At 34.4% G+C, this 22,111-nt stretch overlaps 1 protein-coding gene across 3 annotated transcripts in view; it reads left to right on the top strand.

Annotated features, from left to right (window-relative positions):
- Positions 1-22,111, top strand: part of HMCN1 (hemicentin 1) — a 454,854-nt gene that overhangs the window by 252,674 nt on the left and 180,069 nt on the right. For all 3 annotated transcript variants that reach the window (XM_055367497.2, XM_055367502.2, XM_055367506.2), the window contains 10 exons: positions 940-1,099; positions 1,718-1,886; positions 4,625-4,752; positions 6,259-6,531; positions 8,873-8,968; positions 11,543-11,737; positions 12,797-12,927; positions 13,093-13,240; positions 15,220-15,346; positions 18,178-18,332. In XM_055367497.2, the coding sequence (XP_055223472.2) occupies positions 940-1,099; positions 1,718-1,886; positions 4,625-4,752; positions 6,259-6,531; positions 8,873-8,968; positions 11,543-11,737; positions 12,797-12,927; positions 13,093-13,240; positions 15,220-15,346; positions 18,178-18,332 (1,582 nt within the window). The remainder of the gene's footprint in view (positions 1-939; positions 1,100-1,717; positions 1,887-4,624; positions 4,753-6,258; positions 6,532-8,872; positions 8,969-11,542; positions 11,738-12,796; positions 12,928-13,092; positions 13,241-15,219; positions 15,347-18,177; positions 18,333-22,111) is intronic.

Here is a 22,111-nt window from a genome sequence, read left to right as displayed (position 1 = left end):
CTGGACAGAAAAGTCACAGAAGTGAAGCTAATCCCTGAACTGCACAGTAACTAGCACTGAGTAGAAGTTTAATGCATTTTAAGGAAAATGTAAAAGTGAAATATTTCCAGGTTGATCTTTGTGCTGTGGCCAAGCACAGAGTAGTTAAGAACTTGGGCTCTAGAGCCTCGCTGCTGGATTTCAACCCCAGCTCTACCACTGATGGGCTTTGTGACCTTGGGCAAATTACTCTACTCCCCTCTCCCATGCTTTGATACTCTAAACTGCAAAATGAGGGTTGTGGTAGTTGCTACTCATAAGATTGTTGTGAGTGTTAAAATTGTTAACTCAGGTAAAGTGCTCGAAACAGAGTCTGGCATAGCATAAGCATTCACTGTACCATCCTTATCATTACTGTTCTCTGCCTTCTTAAGTAGCTCTGGAATGAAGATGACATGATTTAGTATGGAGAAATATCACTTTTAGTACTTTTTTTTTTTTTGAGATGGAGTCTCGCTCTGTCACACAGGCTGGAGTGCAGTGGCACGATCTTGGCTCACTGCAAGTTCCACCTCCCAGGTTCACGCCATTCTCCTGCCTCAGCCTCCCGAGTAGCTGGGACTACAGGTGCCTGCCACCACGCCCAGCTAATTTTTTGTGTTTTTAGTAGGGACGGGGTTTCACCGTGGTCTCGATCTCCTGACCTTGTGATCTGCCTTCCTTGGCCTCCCAAAGTGCTGGGATTACAGGTGTGAGCCACTGCACCTGGCCCACTTTTGGTACTTTTATTTGTCTAATTTTTCTCATAAATAACTTTTTTCAAGTTAGCGTTTTAAAATTTACTCTATTCCCCTCTTGAAGATGTTTTTTTCTCTCTATTCCTCTTCCAGACATTGTCACTCTTTTATAATCTTAAAACAAACAAACAAAAAACCCTTTGCTTTTCGCCGTGTTTTGCAGAAAGGAGAGCTGATTTCAACCAGCAGTGCTAAGTTTTCAGCAGGGGCTGATGGCAGTCTGTATGTGGTGTCACCTGGAGGAGAGGAGAGTGGGGAGTATGTCTGCACTGCCACCAATGCAGCCGGCTACGCCAAAAGGAAAGTGCAGCTAACAGTCTATGGTGAGAGCTGGTGGAGGAATGGTTTTTATTGACATTGTCTATCTGTGCCAAAACTCACAGTTCTTTCCCCAATACTGTTACCAGATGCATGTACCCCTAAAGTGAACTGCTCCCCCAAGTTTCTATTTTTTTTTTTAACAGAAATGCATTTTTTACTGCCAACCAAAATCACTTCTACTTAGATTCTGATTTTAAGGAATGCAATTGTATAGTCTTTTGGAAAAATTTTATGGTGTTTTCCCAAGAAGTATGCTTATTGCACCCAACCCTCTTCAGTAACACCGGTTAGTTAACACTCCTAGCAAAGCCAAACCTCAGCTATGTCTTGGGTAGGAGTCTGCCTTGAGGGTTTACTTTTACAGATGTTAGACTCTGAGAGGGCATTGCAGCTGATCTCTTCATTGTGTTCTAAAAGCAATTACTGACTAGAGAAAGTTTTTCGTCATTTCTCTTTTAGTTCTCACAATAAATGTATTAATGGAAAGTTTTAGCTTATGTCCTGAATAGCATCTTTTTATAAATTACTTAAGAACATTAGTAGTCCACATTTTAATGTAAATTAAACTGTGCTTTGTTTTCAATATACTATTTCCCTTCCAAAACATGTGTTTATTTTAGTAAGGCCCAGAGTGTTTGGAGATCAACGAGGACTGTCCCAGGATAAGCCTGTTGAGATCTCCGTCCTTGCAGGGGAAGAGGTAACACTTCCATGTGAAGTGAAGAGCTTACCTCCACCCATAATTACTTGGGCCAAAGAAACCCAGCTCATCTCACCGTTCTCTCCAAGGTAGGAGATCTGGGATGAATTGCAACACATGAAAACATAATCAACCTCTTGGGACAGATGGCCATGCCTATTCAGGTTATCAAACGTCTCAAAAAATCACCTTTAAAATTGAGATAATTCACATGTACATCTGAGTCTACAGGAAGTATTTATAACACTGAATCATGCTTCTGACATCTTTAATGTCAGAAATGCTAACATTCAGCTTTGCCATAATTTTTCCCTGGTGCATTTTATAAGGTAGTTATTAAAATGGAGCAGAATTGTATGAGATTCCTGTTAGCCCAATGTGTAAGCACACATAGAATTCCATTAATCCCATAAGAGCAATAAAATACAATAGGCACACTCTAATGTCTAGGATTTGGCTTTCATTGGATGATTTTGTAAGTCTTCTTGCTTAAACCCTTATATAAATATGAGCACATTGAGACAATATACTGTATTTGATAGACTGAGTGACATAACAAGAAGAATGCTGGAGCTTTAAAAGCACAACCTTTGTTGCCAACCAGCTATAAGTTTAAATTTATCTCTTACACTTAAACTTTGCCTGAAACCTTTGGCAATTTTTAAGGGGTCTCTCTGAACCTCATATTTCCTATTTATAAAATGGGGATGATACTTACCTGAGAGAATTATGTAAGATAATGTACATTTCACATTCACTGTCTCTAGTTCTTGGTTACTATTTTAACCCAACATCAAGGCAAAAGTTACTGGTGAAATAAGAATTAGTCACTAGACTATAATTAACTTTCTGTTAGAATCATTGATATATAATTATGAAGATATAAATTCATGCTAGTGTCATTTCCCTACTGCCAGTGAAGGAAAAAAATTAAGAAGGACTTTATATAATTTTACTATTAGTTTGAAAAAATATTTGTTTTGAATGTTTTTTAGTAAAAAATTACAGTAATACAGATCAGAAAGTTTTATTGTTCCCTTCCACAGTCACAGTTTCTCCTCCCTCTTCCCAGGGGCAAACACTGCCACAAGCTTGGTATGCATTCTACACATACATCCTTAAACAATGTAGATTACTGTTTTCTGTGTTTTCAATTTTGTTTTGTGTGTCTGTTTTCAGTTTGCCATTGTAACAAATGGTATATTATTATTTTGTTACTTGCCTTATTAAGTCAACATTTACCCACTATTATACATAGGGATTCCATTTATTCATTTTAACTGCTACATGCATAGTCTACATTTTATTTTTTCATTCCTTTATTTATGGACATTCTGGTTTGTTTATTCTTTTTTTTAAAAAAAAAAAACAAGGCTTTTCAGTGAATAGCTTTGTATATTTCTCTTTGTATACTCATGCATGACTTTCTTTAGGACCTATATACAGAGCTACAATTCCTGGTCAAAGCAAACTCCTGCTTCCAGCTTTATAGGCATAGCTAAATTGCTTTCCAAAGGGACAGTATTGATTGTCCATCCACCAACAGAATATAAGTGTACCTGTTTCCATGTTCTAATTAGTGCATGGTATTGACTGACTGAGGAATTTTTGCCAATTGATGGGTGTAAAATGGTATCTTGTAATTGTTTTAATTTTCATGTGATTAACTTCAAGTGAACTGAGAACACTTTTACGTGTTTGTTGGCCATTTGTGGTATTGGTGAATAACCTGTAAATCTGTTGCACAGTTTTCTGGTGACTTGTCTTTCTCTTACTGAATGTAGAAATTTGGTCTTTATTTTTGATAATAATCTTTTGTCCTTTATATGTGTTGAAAATATCTTCTCTCAGTCTATTTCTGTGGTGTCAAGTTTATGTGTGGTGTCTTTTGTTGTATAGAAGGTTTCAGTTTTTAAGGAGCACAGTGTATTAATCTGTTCTTTTTCAGATGTGCACTTTTTGTATCTTAACATGAAGAAAGTTATAAACATAACCTTCAATGTTTAATTCTAATATTTTAAGTTTTCTTTTTCACATTTTGGACTTCAATCTATCTGAATTTTAAATTTTGTAAATAATATCAGGTAGTGCTCTAATTTTATATCTTTATTTTTCCATTTGGAGAGCCGGTTGCCCGACATCACTTTGAATAGTCAATACTTTCCTTACTTTTTGTAATATCACCTCTGATGTTACATATTACATGTTGAGTTTTCAAATATGCTTAGGTCTTTCTGGAGGACTCTGTCCTTAACTATTTATTCATTTGCATGTCTCTGGGCCAATAGCACTCCTCATTTGACTTAGCTGTATAAGAAATCTTGGTACTAGGTAGGTCTACCTAGCCTCCCCTATCCTTTAAAACTATTTTAACACAATGCAATAACATTTTTATATGTAGGTCTGGCTCACCCAGCTGCATTATTACTCAATAGGAGGAATGTATTCAACTATTTTTGAGAACATGTATGTCTTCTTTTTCCTTTACTTTAACATTGTAGAAAATAATAATAAAATGTTCAAAATAAATTCAAAGTTAAGTCAAATATACATTTGCTTTATAGAGCAGAAAGAAGCACAATTATTTGGGAATTTCAGACCATTAAGATTTAAAAGTAAAATAAAACTGTTTTATGTTTGCAGGAAAATCATACACAAGATAATTATGAAAAGTCCTGGCTTTTAAGGTGTATAGATGTACATTGCAGATGAGAAAATGGTTTAAAAAACTACTTGCAGAGTAGTAATTTCATACTGAAGTGTAGCTGCATAGGGAATATTTAAATTCTCCTCTTCCATGGTCTACTGTATGGTTTCTTTCTTTTAGACACACATTCCTCCCTTCTGGTTCAATGAAGATCACTGAAACCCGCACTTCAGATAGTGGGATGTATCTTTGTGTTGCCACAAATATTGCTGGGAATGTGACTCAGGCTGTCAAATTAAATGTCCATGGTGAGTCTTGAAATGAGAACATATGACAACCCTGTGGACTGGCCACACAAAAACCCATAATCCTAGTTTATTTGATAGTTAATTTCCAAATTGTATATAGAGTGATTAAAGAAAAAAATTCTCTAAAATCTGAGACTTGTGATTTTCTTTCGTTTACTCTGAAAAGTCTTCCTGCTATTTATAAACAATCTTCTGTTTCTTCTTTTATCAAATAAACTATGTTAAATTTTTGGATCTCAATTTTTCTAACGGTCAACAGTCACTTATTGCTATTATTGTTGATATACAGTAGAAAAAATGTGTTTAAGCCGGTAGCATTTTATAGAAGCTAATACAAATTTCAAATAATAATTTATTAGTATTTAAATGATAATTTTCAATATTTAAAGATCTCAGCAACTGAAAAAATTCTGTTTCCTAGGACTCTTTGACTACAACTCCCTAGTTAGTTTGCTTTATTCCTGCAATCCACATAGTCCATCCATTTCTTCATTCATTCAACACACTGAGTGCATACTCTACACCAGGCATTGTTTAGATGAAAGATATTCAAATATCAGAAGAAATTAGCTGAGATAGGATTGATCTGATTTCACTCTCAGATGAATCACCACAATTGTGTCACCATTGATTAGGTGGTGTGAAGTCACACCAGAGTTCTGTCATTTACTAGCTCTAGGGCATCAGACATATTCACTAACCTTTCTTATTTTTAGTTTTCTCCTTCATAAAATGATGATAATATTATCATAAACTATATAAGGTTGTTAGTGACAACCTTTAGAAAGTGTTCATTAAATATTAAGTTAAAGAAAAAAACATAGAAATTGTGCTTTTTAAGGATGTATGGTACATTAATTATAATTATGTCCTTGTGGCTCAACTTGATTCTACGGTGCACAATGCAAGTATGTGGAAATCAGGAATCATTTGCTGGTGTTTTGACAAACTACTGCATTTAAATTTCTGAAGGAAGTCGATAAAAGGAAGAGATAGAGGCTCTTTGTGGTTTTCTCATCTGAAATTAGCAAAAGATTTCATGAGAAACTTTTCTTATTGTTTCACTGATCCTTCTACAAAGAGAACAGAAACTGAGTACATGGAGAGAAATGCTTTTTGTCCCTTATATTATAGAAATTATCTGGATTGCCTTTTAAGAGAGTTTTTAAGCTAAAATTATTTACAAATTAAAAGAAGCCTAACATTTTAAAATGCTTGCTGTTCCTCAAGTTTGGAACTAAGAGTTTTATATTTATTATTTCCTGTAATCCTTGCAGTGTACCCGCATTACAGGCTATTTTCCCTGGATTATCAAGGAAACAGGCCTCAGGAAGTTTACTGACTTGTCCTAGATCACCTAGCTAGTGAATGATCCGAGCCTAGGTCCAAATTCTGAAATTATTTCACTTTTCCATGGCTGCCTGTTGATAAGGAGCTCTCGTTTAAAGTGAGTAAAGGAAGGAATTTGTGAAAGTTGGATTATTAATACCCAATTATTATTTCTAGTTCCTCCAAAGATACAGCATGGACCTAAACATCTCAAAGTCCAAGTTGGTCAAAGAGTGGATATTCCATGTAATGCTCAAGGGACGCCTCTTCCTGTAATCACCTGGTCCAAAGGTGGAAGCACTATGCTGGTTGATGGAGAGCACCATGTTAGCAATCCAGACGGAACTTTAAGCATCGACCAAGCCATGCCCTCAGATGCTGGCATATATACATGTGTTGCTACTAACATAGCAGGCACTGATGAAACAGAGATAACTCTACATGTCCAAGGTGATTCTTGACACAGGAAAATATATGTATGTAGGGTGGGGAGTGAGAGAAAAGCCCTAGAGCTAAATAGATTATCTTCGATAATCTTAAATGACTTCAGAAAGAGTTCTATATAACTTTTGTGACTCTTTAACTTTGAAAGAACCATTCCCAAAAGAAATGAAACATACCATTTCTAAACCTGCATCAATTTTTGTATGTTTACTTTTGAAGCAAAGTTGCCATGGATCATGTAGAAAACAGAAACAATCCTAGATGATGCCCCACCCACTATTTTTGGTTTGGGAGACATTGCGGGAAGAGTGAGTTGGAGTAGGTTGTCACCTCACAGTGCTGGGGTGCACTCAAAATAGAGCCGTAGGAAATCTAGGTCCGCTACTTCTCTATTAATACTGTATTTGCTTTGAAGATTTAAAGATCAATGTTTATTTCTTCAAGCAACAAATACTGATCGAGCTCTTGCCAGGCATCCGTCATGTTTAGGCGGTGATGAGAAAGTAGTGACAAAGGCAAAACCCCTGCTTTCATGAGCTGTTCTAGTGTGAGTAGACAGAAAACAGGCAAACAAATAAACAAGAAATACGATTGTGAAAGGTGCTTTGTGGGAAATTAAAATAAGGCAATGGTCCTGAGAGTTGCCTATGTTAGATTAGACTATCAAGCAGGACTTCTCTGAGAAGGTGATCTTTAGAGTGAGATCCTCTGGACTGGAAAGAACCGGCCACATGAAAATCAGGGGGAAGAACATTCTTGTCAGAGGGAATACTAGTACAAAGACAAGAAGAAAAAATAAGCATGTATGGTATTTAGCACAGTATTAGATAGTTCTTAGCGCTGTACTGAGTATTAGTATTTGTTAGTACTACTACTGTTCTAAGTATTAGTACAGTACTAAGGTACCTGGCCCATTGTAGTTTTGTTGGATGGTTGGCTAGGACACTAATGGAGAAGTTTTCCTGTTCATTCCACAAACTTTATTGCATATTCATGTTTATAGTTGAATGGGACAGATAATAATTCATGAAATAATCTCATGACTATGTAATTAGACATTGGTTATGCCCTCATGAAATGGTGGAAAACTCTATATGAGCTTTTAACAGAAAGACAAATCACACAAGGCCTCCCTTGGGGTAGGGACATGTCAGTTGAGATTTGAAGGGTAGGTAGAAGTGAGGGGCAGCCCTTCCAAGATAATGTGGAGAGAACTTTCCAGGAGAAGGACGTAGAATATGAAGAGAAGAGCATGTAATATTTTGGAGACACTGGGATCAGTCATCAATCAGTGAAGGCCAGCTGGCTGCATTCCAGACTGAGGGCTGAGTAATATGTGATGAAGCTGGAGATGTGGTCATGGGTCAGGTTATCCAAGACCTAGGAAACCAGACTAATGAAGTTAGACTTTATTCTAAATGCAATAAGAAGACTTTAAGAAGTTATCGTTGGGAAAGTGATGTGGCTGATTTCCAGTTTTAAAAGTCACTCTTTTGGGAGGGAATCATTCGGCTAGAGAAGACAAGGGAAACTGGTATAGACTATTGTAGTAGCCCAGGTAAAAGATGATGGTAGTTAGAATGGGGAAAAGAAGGGAAAGGGCTAAAAAATAAATAGGAAAGGAAATACTCGGGACATGGTGATGGATTGGATATGAGAGTGAAGGAGATAGAGTTCTCAAGAATAACTCCCAAATTTCTTCATGAAATGAATGGATGATGGAGCTGTTCAGAGACATGGGATGCACCGACAGGGGGCACTTAGGAAAGAACAGGTCTGAAACTTTATCTTATAGACAAAATGAGTACAAGTAATGATTTGAATTAGATAAGTCAATGATGAGATTTGTGTTTCAGAGAGAGTATTCTGGGGACTGTGCAGAATATCAATCTAAAGGGGAACATGTTTGAGAAAAGGATCCCCATAAGAAGTCTATTGGAATAGCCTGGTAAGAGAAAATAAGGGTTGGAAATAAGCAATGATCTTAAGCATAGAGAGGAAGACACAGATATGTGAACATATGTGGTACTATGTGATTGGATATGGAGGTCAAGCTTAAGGGAGAAAGAAAAATGACTGGGTGGACCATAGTGCCTTCATTGAGGGAATAAGGGAACAGAACAGGATTGTGGGAAGCATAAAATAATGAATTTTGTTTGGAGAATTTTGAGTTTAAGGCACTGGGTGACGTCTAGGTAGAAATGTTTGGCAACTGGAAATAGGAATCATATTTAAAAGAAGAATCAGCAGAGATAGCAACTCATCAGTGCAGGTAGTTAATTGTGCCTTAGGAGAGTTTGAAATTGCTCAAAGAAAGCCTGTGATAATGCATTTATTTTCCTAATAGAACCACCCACAGTGGAAGATCTAGAACCTCCATATAACACTCCTTTCCAAGAAAGAGTGGCCAATCAACGCATTGCATTTCCATGTCCTGCAAAAGGTACGTAATACTGAAAGATATAGGCATTGGCATAATGTTATATGGTTTCAGAATGCTATATTGAACCCAAATTGTCATCCTTATAAAATTCCACATCAATCCTTGGTACAACATTTGAGCATAATAGAAACTAACCCATTTTTCAGATAACAGCTCTTTGAATAAGTATTTTTTTTCCTTGCAGGTATTTTATTTCTTTCAATGTAAAGACTTTCCATTCTTTCAAACTTGCCTAGTCTCACATGTTTTCCAGTTCAGATCCTTCCTGCTACTTCTTATTTCATTCTTTTTTTTTTTTTTTGGCAGGTTTTGTCTTTACAATGTGATAGCTGGAGCTATTCAAAATATTCCAGATTTATCTCAACCAGGCAGAGGTATAATTAGGACTATTCCTTTGTTTGTTCTGGACACTTCTAAAAACCTCTTTTCCTAAATCTACTCTCAACTGGTAATTCTAGGGCCAGCTTGTACATTGTCACTTGGAGGTTTATTCAAGCCCTTCCTTTCCTTGAATTTCTGGGCTTTCTATCCTACCATGTTTTCTGCCAGGAGACTGATATTATTTCTGCTCAGGGGAATGTGAAAAGGACTGTCACTTTCACCCTAACTCTGCCAAGTAGGTAATTAAGAACATCCTCTCTTTCAAGCGTGTATTCATCAGCAGTGATTTAAAGCAGGTTTGTAGCAGTTCTGGCAAAGTCCAAGCAGTAGTCTTTCCATAACCTCCTGAATGCCTCCAGGTGGCTGGTACCATTTGTGCCCCCACATGTGCCTTTTAGTAGTTGTTCCTGGGCAGCAGCAACTGAAGGCCCTCATGGCTGTCTCTGTTTCTGTGGCAAGCTTTTCAATCTCAGCAGTAGCTGCCATGATTACTTTATTTTCTACCTATATTAAAAGAAAAATATCTTTAACAAGCTTTTCAGATACCTAAAGAATTAACAATAACTATTCCAAGAGTCTGAGAATTAGGGAGGTGAAGCCTGGAAGGAGGCCTTCTTTAGAAGGGTTTAAGCTCAGGGAAGTGCCATGAGTGTTCACTCCCACTGGACCCGCTGGTGGCAGTGTTGCTTCTTGTTCCCCACTGGATTCCTGACTCCCAAGCTAATTTCTTGTTTTGAATTCCCTGTTCCACCTAGAAAAACATCTCTTCCTTACTTCCTCATTTTCACCTGGAATATAATGCTTGAATTCATTTAAAGTTACTAGACATCGTTTACATTATCTTTTACTATGATTTTCATCTTGCTCATGGTTGTTCTATCATTTAAAAATTAATGCAATTTCTTTCTTTTGTTTGTTCATTTACATTTTTATTAACTCAACAAGTATTAATTAAGTAGTCTGATTAATGTTCATAAAGGAATGACTGAGATGTAAGGAGATGATTACAGCCTCCTTTTTTCTTGACAACATGGACAGGCAACTGGAGTCTATCAGTTTAACCTTTTTGTTCTCATCAGTCAACATTATACTATGAGCACAATTAAATAGTCAATCTTTAATTTTTTTCCATAAATATAACTTTCATAGTCACTGTTTAAGCCTTTAACTCAATTTAAGTGTAGCTTCAATGACATATTCTACATATTTCTGCTATTCTTTTATATATATATCCTGGGTTATATGTTCATCTTTTAATATTTTACTGTCATTTAATACAGGATTATTAACAATGTCTTATGTAATCATGTAATTTTTATTTAATGTTTTTTATTATTATCATAGAGATTAAATAATTTTTTTAAATGCTTAGAATAATACCTGGCAAAATGTTTGCTAAATAAATACATTGTTAGTATAGATTTAACGTTTGCTTATTTCCAATATTCCTTTTGATTCTATTATACACTCAAAGATTGTTGTATCATTTTTTTTCTCCAAGAGTACATCATTTCCATTCATTCTGTTAGTCATAAATGAATCCAGGAAAGCTATTTGTCTCACTACTTTCTCAACTACCATTTCAAGAATTGAGCTATTATCCTTTGTTTAACAGAATCAGATCTCCAAAAGATGCATGAACAGTAGAGTTTCCTCATCTTTGCAATATCAGGCCTTTTTAAAAAAGGGAATTATAAAACATCGTGTCTCCATATCATATATACACTCTATTTGGTTGGCAGTCTTCATGTTGTATTTCTGTGATGGTGTCTTATTTTTGCTCTGTCTTTATTTCACCCTAAAACTCTCCCCACATCCAGTCCGTAGGATTAATATAGTTCCTGCCTCGCCAACAAATCACTGTGAACTCACTAGGAAAATGCTTTACTTACTATCATCTGAATGTTTAGATAAAAACAACTTTGTTCAAACTTTACCATAGGTCTCTTAAGACCCACCGGGATTTAGAGGCATTAACTAACATAATCTTCATATTTCCATGCCAGGAGAAATATCTTGAAACTAACATAATCTTCATATTTCCATGCCAGGAGAAATATCTTGAAAGTAGCATAGGACCTAAGGTTATAAATTATTGTCATAATAAAAACTTTATTTCTCTTTGATATATTTGATATTTAATAATTTCTGTTTTTGTTGTAAAATATCACAAGACTTTAATTTCTTATTTAGGTACCCCTAAACCAACCATCAAATGGTTACACAATGGTAGAGAGTTGACAGGCAGAGAGCCTGGCATTTCTATCTTGGAAGATGGCACATTGCTGGTTATTGCTTCTGTTACACCCTATGACAGTGGGGAGTACATCTGTGTGGCAGTCAATGAAGCTGGAACCACAGAAATAAAGTATAACCTCAAAGTCCATGGTAAATGTAGCTAAAATCATGTAACTGACTGTGTTTGCCAGTCTCCAATTCTTAAATGTTTAAATTATTCTCTCAGTGTAGTATCATTTAATATTAATGTGAATAGCAGTATTACCAAACAGAAATCTGGTGGTATGATTGCATTTATTATTTGATTTAAACTTTCATGTAATTTTTTATTGTGACTTTACATCATTCAAAATTCAAATGGTAGAAAAAGATACATAGTAAAAAGTCTCCTGACCCTGTGCTGAGCCATCTACTTATCCTCTATTTGGGATAAAGGAAAGTTATCAGCGTGTAGGTGTGTGTGTGTGTGTGTGTGTATGTGTGTATGTGTATGTTTGTGTGTGTATGTATGTATCTTCCTGGAGATATTTTATGAATATAGAAAGAAATACAATGTTTTATCCTCTTTTTATTTATAAAACGTACACATATAATAGAACATTATATTCACATTTTTCACCTTCTCTGTCTCACTAAACAATCTATCTTGGATTTTATTTAATGTTCCTAACTGTATAGCATCTCATTGTGTAGATACACAACGATTTATTTAACCTTCCTCTGTTAATGATGAGCGTGTAGATTATTAACAGTTGTTTCTATTAACTTTAAATGAAAATACTGTATATATGCCATTTTGCAAAAGTCAAAGTGTATATATATTTTAAAATTTGATGAATATTGGTTTCTTTAGACACTGGGCAATATTCACCCTCATCAACAAAGTAGTGAGTCTCATGTGACTTAATTAAGACCCCATAAGCTTATATTTTGAGTAATATGTGAAATAAAAGTAGATTCTCCCTTAAGCTTATCCCAAATTTTATCCTAAATTTAAAACCTTGAAATAATAAAAATCCAATAAGGGTTGTTATTATAAATACATTGGTCAAAACTTTTTAATTTTATAACAAAGCATATGCTTAAATATGTCTAGCTTTTCTAGCCATCAAATATTTCAGAATTTGCTGTATAAAGGCCCTTATAAAGAAACTCTATAAATAATATTTATTATGAAACTAGCTAGCTATGGCTCCTCTCTTTTTGCAGTTCCTCCAGTAATTAAAGATAAAGAACAAGTTACAAATGTGTCGGTGTTGTTAAATCAGCTGACCAATCTCTTTTGTGAAGTGGAAGGCACTCCATCTCCCATCATTATGTGGTATAAAGATAATGTCCAGGTAAACAGAGTCATCCAAATACGTGTAATTCCTTGCCTCTGCATCTGAAGTAGGTTGTTCAGATGTTCATTTCTTACTACTAATAATATAAACATTCTACTTCAATTTTTAATTATGCATTTTTATTAGGATTGGAAATAACACTGACCATTTTGGCCCTTAAAGGTGACTGAAAGCAGCACTATTCAGATTGTGAACAATGGGAAGATACTGAAGCTCTTCAAAGCCACTCCAGAGGATGCAGGAAGATATTCCTGCAAAGCAATTAATATTGCAGGCACTTCTCAGAAGTACTTTAACATTGATGTGCTAGGTAAGAAATACATCCTTTTAAAAAACTACAATTCAGAAGCATTTCTTACCTAAAATAGAACTGACTATATGAAAAAGTAAAGAGAAAAAGATAAATTGACAGAAAAACTATAGTTTCATTCTATTATTTTTGTCCTTATTATTTGTTAACCAGAACCATATGATATAGAAATTTTAAAGGGTTTCATTATTTATAATACAGAGATGCCTTTGAATCATATATATAGAGTAGTATCAAATACTCAAAAGTGGTACTGCTATCTTGTGTAAAATAAGAAATTATTACTCTTGTCAATTTCTCCAGTTAAGTAGGCAGGACATTCTTTGGGAAGTGGCTATAACAGGGTGATACAGAATATATTACATTCATGCTGTGCATATCCTGAAGCTGCTAGGCTGTACTTGAACTGGAAAAGGTAGTAAATCCACTTTCCCCTGCATTCTAATTAGCTCTTGTAACTAAGTCAGTCCTGATTCTAATTAAGTAGGTAGCAGCTGTAATAAATTAGGATGTAAGACATTTTAATGGTAATCTTAATTTAAAATTTTATAATTCTAGTTTGTGAAATTATATTTGCCATTTAAAATTCACTTTGTGATAAAATGACGTTCTCCCTTTTCAATATTTTGCTCCTTACAATGGGCACATAATTTGTAAGTCTTGAGTAGAAGTGAGTGGAGGAATGATACTGCATAAAAATTATATTCATAAACTGCTATAACATAAAAATAATTCCTCCCATTAGGCTTCTCAAAGCCTGAAATTTTTCTTCCACAAAATCACCATTATTATATTTAAGTATGAGTTATAAAAACAAATTACAAAATCATTGTTATCATGAGTCTTGTTGACGTTATTTCTCCTGGTACTTGCCTGCTCCCTTGACTGAATTCCATCTGTGTGCTGATGACTCCCAATTTTTTATCTCCAGTTCAGACTTCTTCCCTGAGCCTAGGGATATATAGCTAATTTTCTCCATAGTATCGTGACTTGAATACCTTAGTTTTATATCAAACAAAAAGGTCCCAGTGAAAGCCAGTTCTGGTTGCCTTCATTGATCCCCAGTCTAGGGACTGGTACTTCCATCCACTCACTTGGTTATTCCAGAACCTCCAGGTTCTCACTACTACCTTCTCCCCAGCGTTTCAAATCTACATATTTCCTATTATGTCTACTTCCTAATTCTTTGGTGATCTACTTCTTTTCATCCTTCTGTGAAAGTCTATCATCATTCATGAGCTGAATTAATGTAATAGCCTAAGGGCTCACCTGAATCCACTTTTTGCTACCGTAATCCATTCTTCACTTAGGAGTGTGTGGTCTTAAAACACAAATATGATTACATCCCACTCCTCCCCTTCTGAAATCCTTTAGTGGCTGGTCATTTTTCTGAGGATGAAGACCAAGCACTTTAACATGGTGTGAAGGGGGACGACTAGACAGGGAAGTATCCAGAAGCTCTTTAATAAGCTTGATAATCCTGAGAATAAAAACTAGCACATTCTTTTTCATGTTATATTGCATACCAAATTTACCATCTTAGTTGTTTAAAAGACAAAGGTAATATATTTCAAGTAGTACCACAGTATATGTAGAATTTGAACGTTATAAGAGTGATGTTAATTGTCATTCATTATCCAAAATGTATAGCAGTAGCAAATTACATTTGCATCACTGATCACTTACATTCTAAACTACTTTTGCATATGAGTTTAATACACCCAAAAATGAACCCTATACTGTCATAATTCTTGAAGGTAATTGTCTTGCTAGCAAATATTTTATAAATATATTTCTATACATTTAAATTTAACATTTGGGTACACAGAAATGATATGAAAAAGTATTGTTGTGTGGTATTTTATTTTTGACATTAAGATCTTGTTGAAATACTATAGAAATCATTGACTGCTTTCTAACCCCATGCCTGCTCTTTTTGCTGAGTAACAGAGTTTCATAATACACTGTCTTTGTTCAAGTTCCACCCACCATAATAGGTACCAACTTCCCAAATGAAGTTTCAGTTGTCCTCAACCGTGATGTCACCCTTGAATGCCAGGTCAAAGGCACTCCCTTTCCTGATATTCATTGGTTCAAAGATGGCAAGTGAGTATCTTTTCTGTATTTGTTGCAAGGTTTCAATGATAGGAAAAAGATGTGAAAAATGCATGTGGATTTTCTCCCTCTTAATTATTTTATTACATAGAATATTATTAAATGAGCATACAGGAAAAACAATATTGCTCAAAAGCTAGTCTGAAAGTCTTGTAATATTTTTCATTCTTTTGAATTCAAAGCTCCTTATGAATGTTGGGAATTCATTTTAGAAATATAGAGGAACTCAAATTTAATATACACTAAATATCCTCTGTCTAAAGACAGTGAAAAATATAAGATCTAAACATGAGATGATTTTCTCTTTACATTGAATTGTCTTATTAAAAAGGAAAATGTGTTTATGACAACAAGATGAATACTAAGCTAGTTCTGTGTATGGGCAAAAAGGAACTACAGATATTTCTGCAACTCCAGATCTCAAGGACTGCTGAGGTGTGCCTACATCGAAATGGCTGCAGTGGTCTGTATTGGTTGTGAGAATTTATTTCTCAAATGGTGGTTACAGTTTGTGTATTATAGTTTCTGGGAACAGATATCTAAGGCTTAAGTAGAAAATAGTCAAGATTTGTGGTATATAAAATAAAAGATTGTATTCAAGCTTTTTATAAATCACTAATAAATACAAACAGCAAAATAGAAAATATGTGGAGGATATGAACAGGCAGTTAAAATATACTAAGGCAATAAACATATTAAAAGATACCATCAATAATTTGATGAATAATAACATTTTGTTATTTACAGCTCATATAGGCAAAAAAGCAAAGGTTTGAAATTATCAAATGTTGACTAGAGTATGGGAAATCAAGATACAGTGCTCTGATGGGGAGGATGTAAATTAGTATCTTAAAAGGCAACTTGTTGATATCTATTAAAATTTGATGCACATACACTGTGATGCAGTACCCAGGAGATGGAAGTAGTCATGCATATCCACAGAGAGGCTTGTACATTGATATTTACTGCGACACTGTGATGGCAAAGATGGGAAAGCTGGCTAAAACCCAACATTGGGAGAATAGGTAGATACTTTACTGCATAATCATATTATGGAACACTGCTCACCAATTAAAAAGAATAAGATCAAGTTATGTGTACCAAAAATATCTCCATACCTGTTATAGAGTGAAAGAAAAGCAGAACAATAACCTGACACCATTGATATATTAAAACTTTAGATATCTTTGGGAGTATATTTATAAACATTTTTGTTTATAAATGTTTATAAACAATTTTTAATTGTTTAAATTGTCTATAAATGTAAAACAAAAACAAAAATGTGTATAATTTTGTTAAAAACAAAAATGTTCATAAATGTAAAAAACATGGAAGAATACAAATCAGACTGATAAAGAGAAGAAGTCTGGAAAGCAGACTCACATTAGGGGCCACAGACCAAGGATACTTTTTCTCATCATAATGCTTACTTTTTTGTTTAAAATTTTATGTTACTTGCACAATTGACAATCAATAAAAGTTTCAAAGTTACTTAAATTCGAGCAGCATATTATCAATTATTTCTTTAAAAACTTAAAATGTGGCCAGGCACCGTGGCTCACGCCTGTAATCCCAGCACTTTGGGAGGCCAAGGCGAGCGGATCACCTGAGGTCAAGCGTTCAAGACCAGCTTGGCCAACATGGTGAAACTCCGTCTCTACTAAAAATATAAAAATTAGCCATGCGTGGTGGCAGGTGCCTGTAATTCCAGCTACTTGGGAGGCCGAGGCAGGAGAATCGCTTGAACCCAGGAGGCAGAGGTTGCAGTGAGCTGAAATAGCACCATTGCACTCCAGCCTGGGCAACAAGAGTGAGACTTCATCTCAAAAAAAAAAAAAAAAAACAAACCTTAAAATGCACTAAATGAAGCTACTTTATTCTCTTAACTTTTGAGAGCTATACACAAAGTGTCATACTAAGAAATAGTAAAATATGCTACCATAGGAAGTGAAATGTTTTCCGTTTAATTTCGTAGTCTTACTAGTGTATTTTGAATATGGCAATGCATCTAATTATTCATTATGTGGCTAAGTCATTGCAACTTTTAAAAAACTAGCTATGGATATTCCTGAAAAAAGATTTATGGACTTTAAAGGTATGAGTCTCAGGATATCATAGACTTTAACAACCAAATTTTAAAATAAAACTGCTGCCAATTACATAAACTGAGCATTTTATAGTAGTCAGTAAATGACTCTGTATAGTAGAAAAAGACTTCCTTGACAATCATATACGAGCTTCTTTTGACATAAATATCTTTCAATATTTATGATTATGTAAGCATTTGTATTTATTACAATACTTATTTTTAGAGAAGTTGGTATGATTATTGCCTCTAGTAAAAATAACCATTCATGATATTGTGAATACTCTTCTAGATATTATAATGATATTATTTAAAAATAATATTATTTGGTCCAAAATCTATACTGTAATATTTAAAACTCTTAATTTTTTCTTTTCCAGATAATGGTAGAATTTTAGCTATGCAAACCAAAAAATTTAAAAAAAGCTGAAAAAAGAATAAGAATGGATGAATGAATAAAACAAATAATGACACTACTGGATTTCTATTAATATTATTATATAATTTAAGTTTGAAATGGAAGAACTTTTCATCTCAAAGAGATATTTATGATTACCTAACTTCTGTTAGTAAAGTGGTTTAAAACTTTTATTCTTGAAGTGCTAATCATATCATTTTATTTTTTAAATTAACTTTTACTTCTATTTTTCACCTGTACTAATGATTTTTGTTGTGATAAATAAGAAATGTGAAAAACTGAAAATAGGCCCATGGAATAAAATTTTATTTTTTCTAGGCCTTTATTTTTGGGCGATCCTAATGTTGAACTTCTAGACAGAGGACAAGTCTTACATTTAAAGAATGCACGGAGAAATGACAAGGGGCGCTACCAATGTACTGTGTCTAATGCAGCTGGCAAACAAGCCAAGGATATAAAACTGACTATCTATAGTAAGTGCGATTTTCTTATGCTTTTTATTGTCAGCTCTCATTATAAGTTGACAAGCAGGGTTTACTGGTAACTACACTCTTATTTAATACTGAATAATTTGGAACACTACATACTTCAAGAGAAGAAGGAGCTTATCTTCATGTGTTTTAAAAGGCTAGAATATTGGATCAAATTTTAATGCCGTTTTTCATTAAATATGGTTGTCTTCAAAAGATCTAGTGATTTTTACATAATCTCACTTAGAGAGAGCAAGAATTTCCTAATTGGTTAGTATATACACAAACCAAATGTCTGTATCTTTGAAAGGAACAAAACAAACTTTAAAAATTATAGAGATTTATGAAATAGAATGAAGCTGATGATATGCAGACAATTCAATTATTCTATTTGAATTCCATCGTGGCCTTTATCCTGACCATGTGATTATCTTTTAAATGCCTTATGTGTTTGTGCTGCTGTTTTTCTCCCAGCTATGTCCCCACCAAATATATGTAGCTCTTATTTTCCGTAACATTATCAGCCTCTTCTGAGGAACGTGATTGCCAAATTCATTTTAATTTTTACCAGTGGAGCCATAGGTAGGCACATGAATGTTTCCAGCACAAAGATTTATACAATAGAAAGGAATAGAACTCAATAGACCTGTAGTGATCACTGCACTATCTTCTGTCTTTCCATGGTGTATGATGCTCAAGGAAAGTTTAGACACCTCTTAGAATGTCACCTTCTCATATGATCTTCCCATTAAAAGCAGTCACCTACTTACTCTCTTGTTTTCACAGCACACATCACTATCTGATATTTGATTGCTTAATTATAGGTTTATTTACTTATGATCTATTTCTTTCCCAGGAATTTAAACTTGATAAGAGTAGGCTTTTGTTTTGCATGTTCCCTACTTTAATGTTTGATACATAGCAAGTCTCAAGAAATATTTGCTAAATGAATGAATGGTCTAGTGTTACACAGTCTAATATGGTAGTCACTAGCCACATGAGGCTATTGAGCACTTGAAATGTAGCTAGTCCAAACTAAGATGCACTGTTATATAAACTACACACCAGATATCAAAAGCTTAATATGAAAAATGTAATATATCTAATAATAACTTTACATTGATTATATCCAAATTTTATTTTGGATATATTGGGCAAAGTAAAATGTATTATTAGGATTAATTTCCTCTGTTTCTTTCCATATTTTTTAATGTGGCTACCAGAAAATTTAAAATTACATATGTGAGTTTGCATTGGATTTCTATTGAACAACACGGGTTGAGTAATTAATAAGAGTTTGTGTTGAGGCCCAGCCACTGCCACTGACTAGCTTTGTGACTGTGGATAAATTTCCTAAACCCTCTGGGCTTCAGTTTTCTCAGCCTTAAAATGGGGATAATAATAGCACCTATGCAGTAGTGTTATTGTGAAGATCAAATGCTAGATACTTTACGTGGATTATTGAGCTTATAGTAAGAGCCCAATAAATGTTATTCATTTATCATTATCTAATTAGTGATTGTATCATCTTAAAACTTAATGTACATATAGAATCTAGCTTGATTTCTATGTAATTTAAGTGCTTTCCGAATCTCCCTTTTTAAATATTACTGTCTTTATGTAAAGTTCAAATAGCTTTCTTGAATCAAAGAAATTATATTTAATACAGGCTTTTAAATCATTTATATCTATAAATAAAAGCCTTTGGAAGAAATTAGTCATGAAAAGACATGTTCTCTAAAAAAGAATAACATTGCTGAAAGATTAACTATACAAGCATCCAAGTTAAACAGAAGTGCTATTGGTACCATTGGCTTCCCACCAGAGCCAGACTTTTAAACAATAAGTGCAATATTTTTCCCAAGCTGTTGAGTAGTCTTCTCTGCACTATTGTATTTTTGCCAGGATCTGTGATGAATACATTTTGGTGATTCAATAAGACTCTTATTTCCATGGGACTTGGGTTCTTTCATTTTAGATCCTCTTGTTCACTCTGTATGATGCCCCCAGGCACCCAGAAAAGAGGGCTCTATAATGATTAAACCTTCTGAGATTGTCTGAGATAAAAGGCATTGTCATGTAGCAAAGTTTTGAATATTATAATTCAGGAAATAGTGTCATTTCCTCTTTAGCAGTGCTCACCTGCATCTCTTAGGCTTAAATTTATTTCACTTGTGAAAATGCTTTTGTTCTTAAAATGAAAAAAAAAAAAGTAAAACAGGTATCATGCTTTGGCTAACTGTGAAGAATACATATGTAGATTTCAGATTGAGAGTGTGTTTCATACTACACTTGATTCATTCCTTTTCCTTACTTACTGATATGAGAATGAAGCAGGTGGGTTGATACACTTACAAGGTATAAATGAACATTGTGCCTGAATAAGGAAAGAAACTGAGACAAAATACAAGAGAAAAATAAAAGAGATGGAGGATAAAAAAGAAAAAGAAGAATGTCAAACAGGGAAAAAAGTGAATGAAGTTTTAATATCCTATCGGGAGATTGTGCAGATTTACTAGTAGTTCTGAGGCAAAGATTTGTAAACTGTGGTCCACAGATGAGTTTGGAGGTTTGAGAGCTTCCCTAAGTCAGCAGTCCCCAACCATTTTGGCACCAGGGTCGGTTTTGTGGAACGAAACTGTTCCACTGCACATCATCAGGCATTAGTTGGATTCTCACGAGAAGCCAGCAAAATAGAGTTCGCGCTCCTATAAGAATCTGATGCCCTCGTTGAGATGACAGGAGACAGAGCTCAGGTGGTAATGCTTGCTCGTCAGTCACCTCCTGCTGTAGGGCCCAGTTCCTAACAGGCCATGGATCCGAACCCTTCCATGGCCCAGGGGTTGGGAACTCCTGCCCTAAATTGCATAAAAGTCTTGAGGGGTGTGTGTGTCTGTGTCTGTGTGTATGTATGTGTGTGTGTGGGAGGGTACATGGATGTATCTATACATGCATATATATGTACAGTTTAATGAGCAGTGTATTCATAATTTTTATTTGTATTCCCTTCCCCCAAATGGAAGTATAGTTCTCTGGCAAATATGTATGAATTAAAATGAAAGAGGAAGTGAAATATTTATGTATTTGTCAAATTTAAGCATGGATGCTGTGTTATTACACCATCAATTGCAAATATTCTTTGAGTAATTTTTCTCATTTTCGTAAATACAAACTTTTAAAGTAGATCCTTCCTGATACAAATGGTATCCTTTCTAAAGAATTCACAAAATACGTGGATTTGTTTGAACCTGTGTTCTTGGTTTCATTAATATATTATCCAACTGGTTAGGCTAGCCAGCGATTTATGCAATTTGAGCCAAAGTTTGATAGGCATTTATAGATTAATATATGATATAAATAATCTCAATCAAAATTAAAATTTAAAGCATGAGTAAAATGCTCTTTCTTAGGATTTCAAAATAGTAGCTTGAATTTGTGTTAATTAATTACCAATAGCAGGACTTGGCAAACCTTTTTTATAAAGGGCAATATAGTAAATATTTTAGGCTTTGCAGACCATTAGGCAAAATAAAGGAGATAATATAGATACTTATAAAATAAGAAAGAAACAAATTTCTACAAAATTGTTTGTGAAATTCCATTTATTTGATAGTTTTTTTAAATTATAAACTTTTTGTAATACAAGTCTACTAATGAGAAGAATAGAGTTATTTTGTGGGGAAACATTTGAAGTTAGTATTCTCTATCATCAAAATCAATTGCAAATGTTCATCTGCTACTGGTTTTTGTTTTTGTTTTTGTTTTTGCTTTTCCCCTGAGAA

The sequence above is a fragment of the Gorilla gorilla genome, chromosome 1 (assembly GCF_029281585.2).
Source record: "Gorilla gorilla gorilla isolate KB3781 chromosome 1, NHGRI_mGorGor1-v2.1_pri, whole genome shotgun sequence".
In the NCBI taxonomy this organism is placed as follows: Eukaryota; Metazoa; Chordata; class Mammalia; order Primates; family Hominidae; genus Gorilla; species Gorilla gorilla.
Note: the sequence above shows the minus strand (reverse complement) of the source record. Positions and strands in the feature narration are given on the sequence as shown.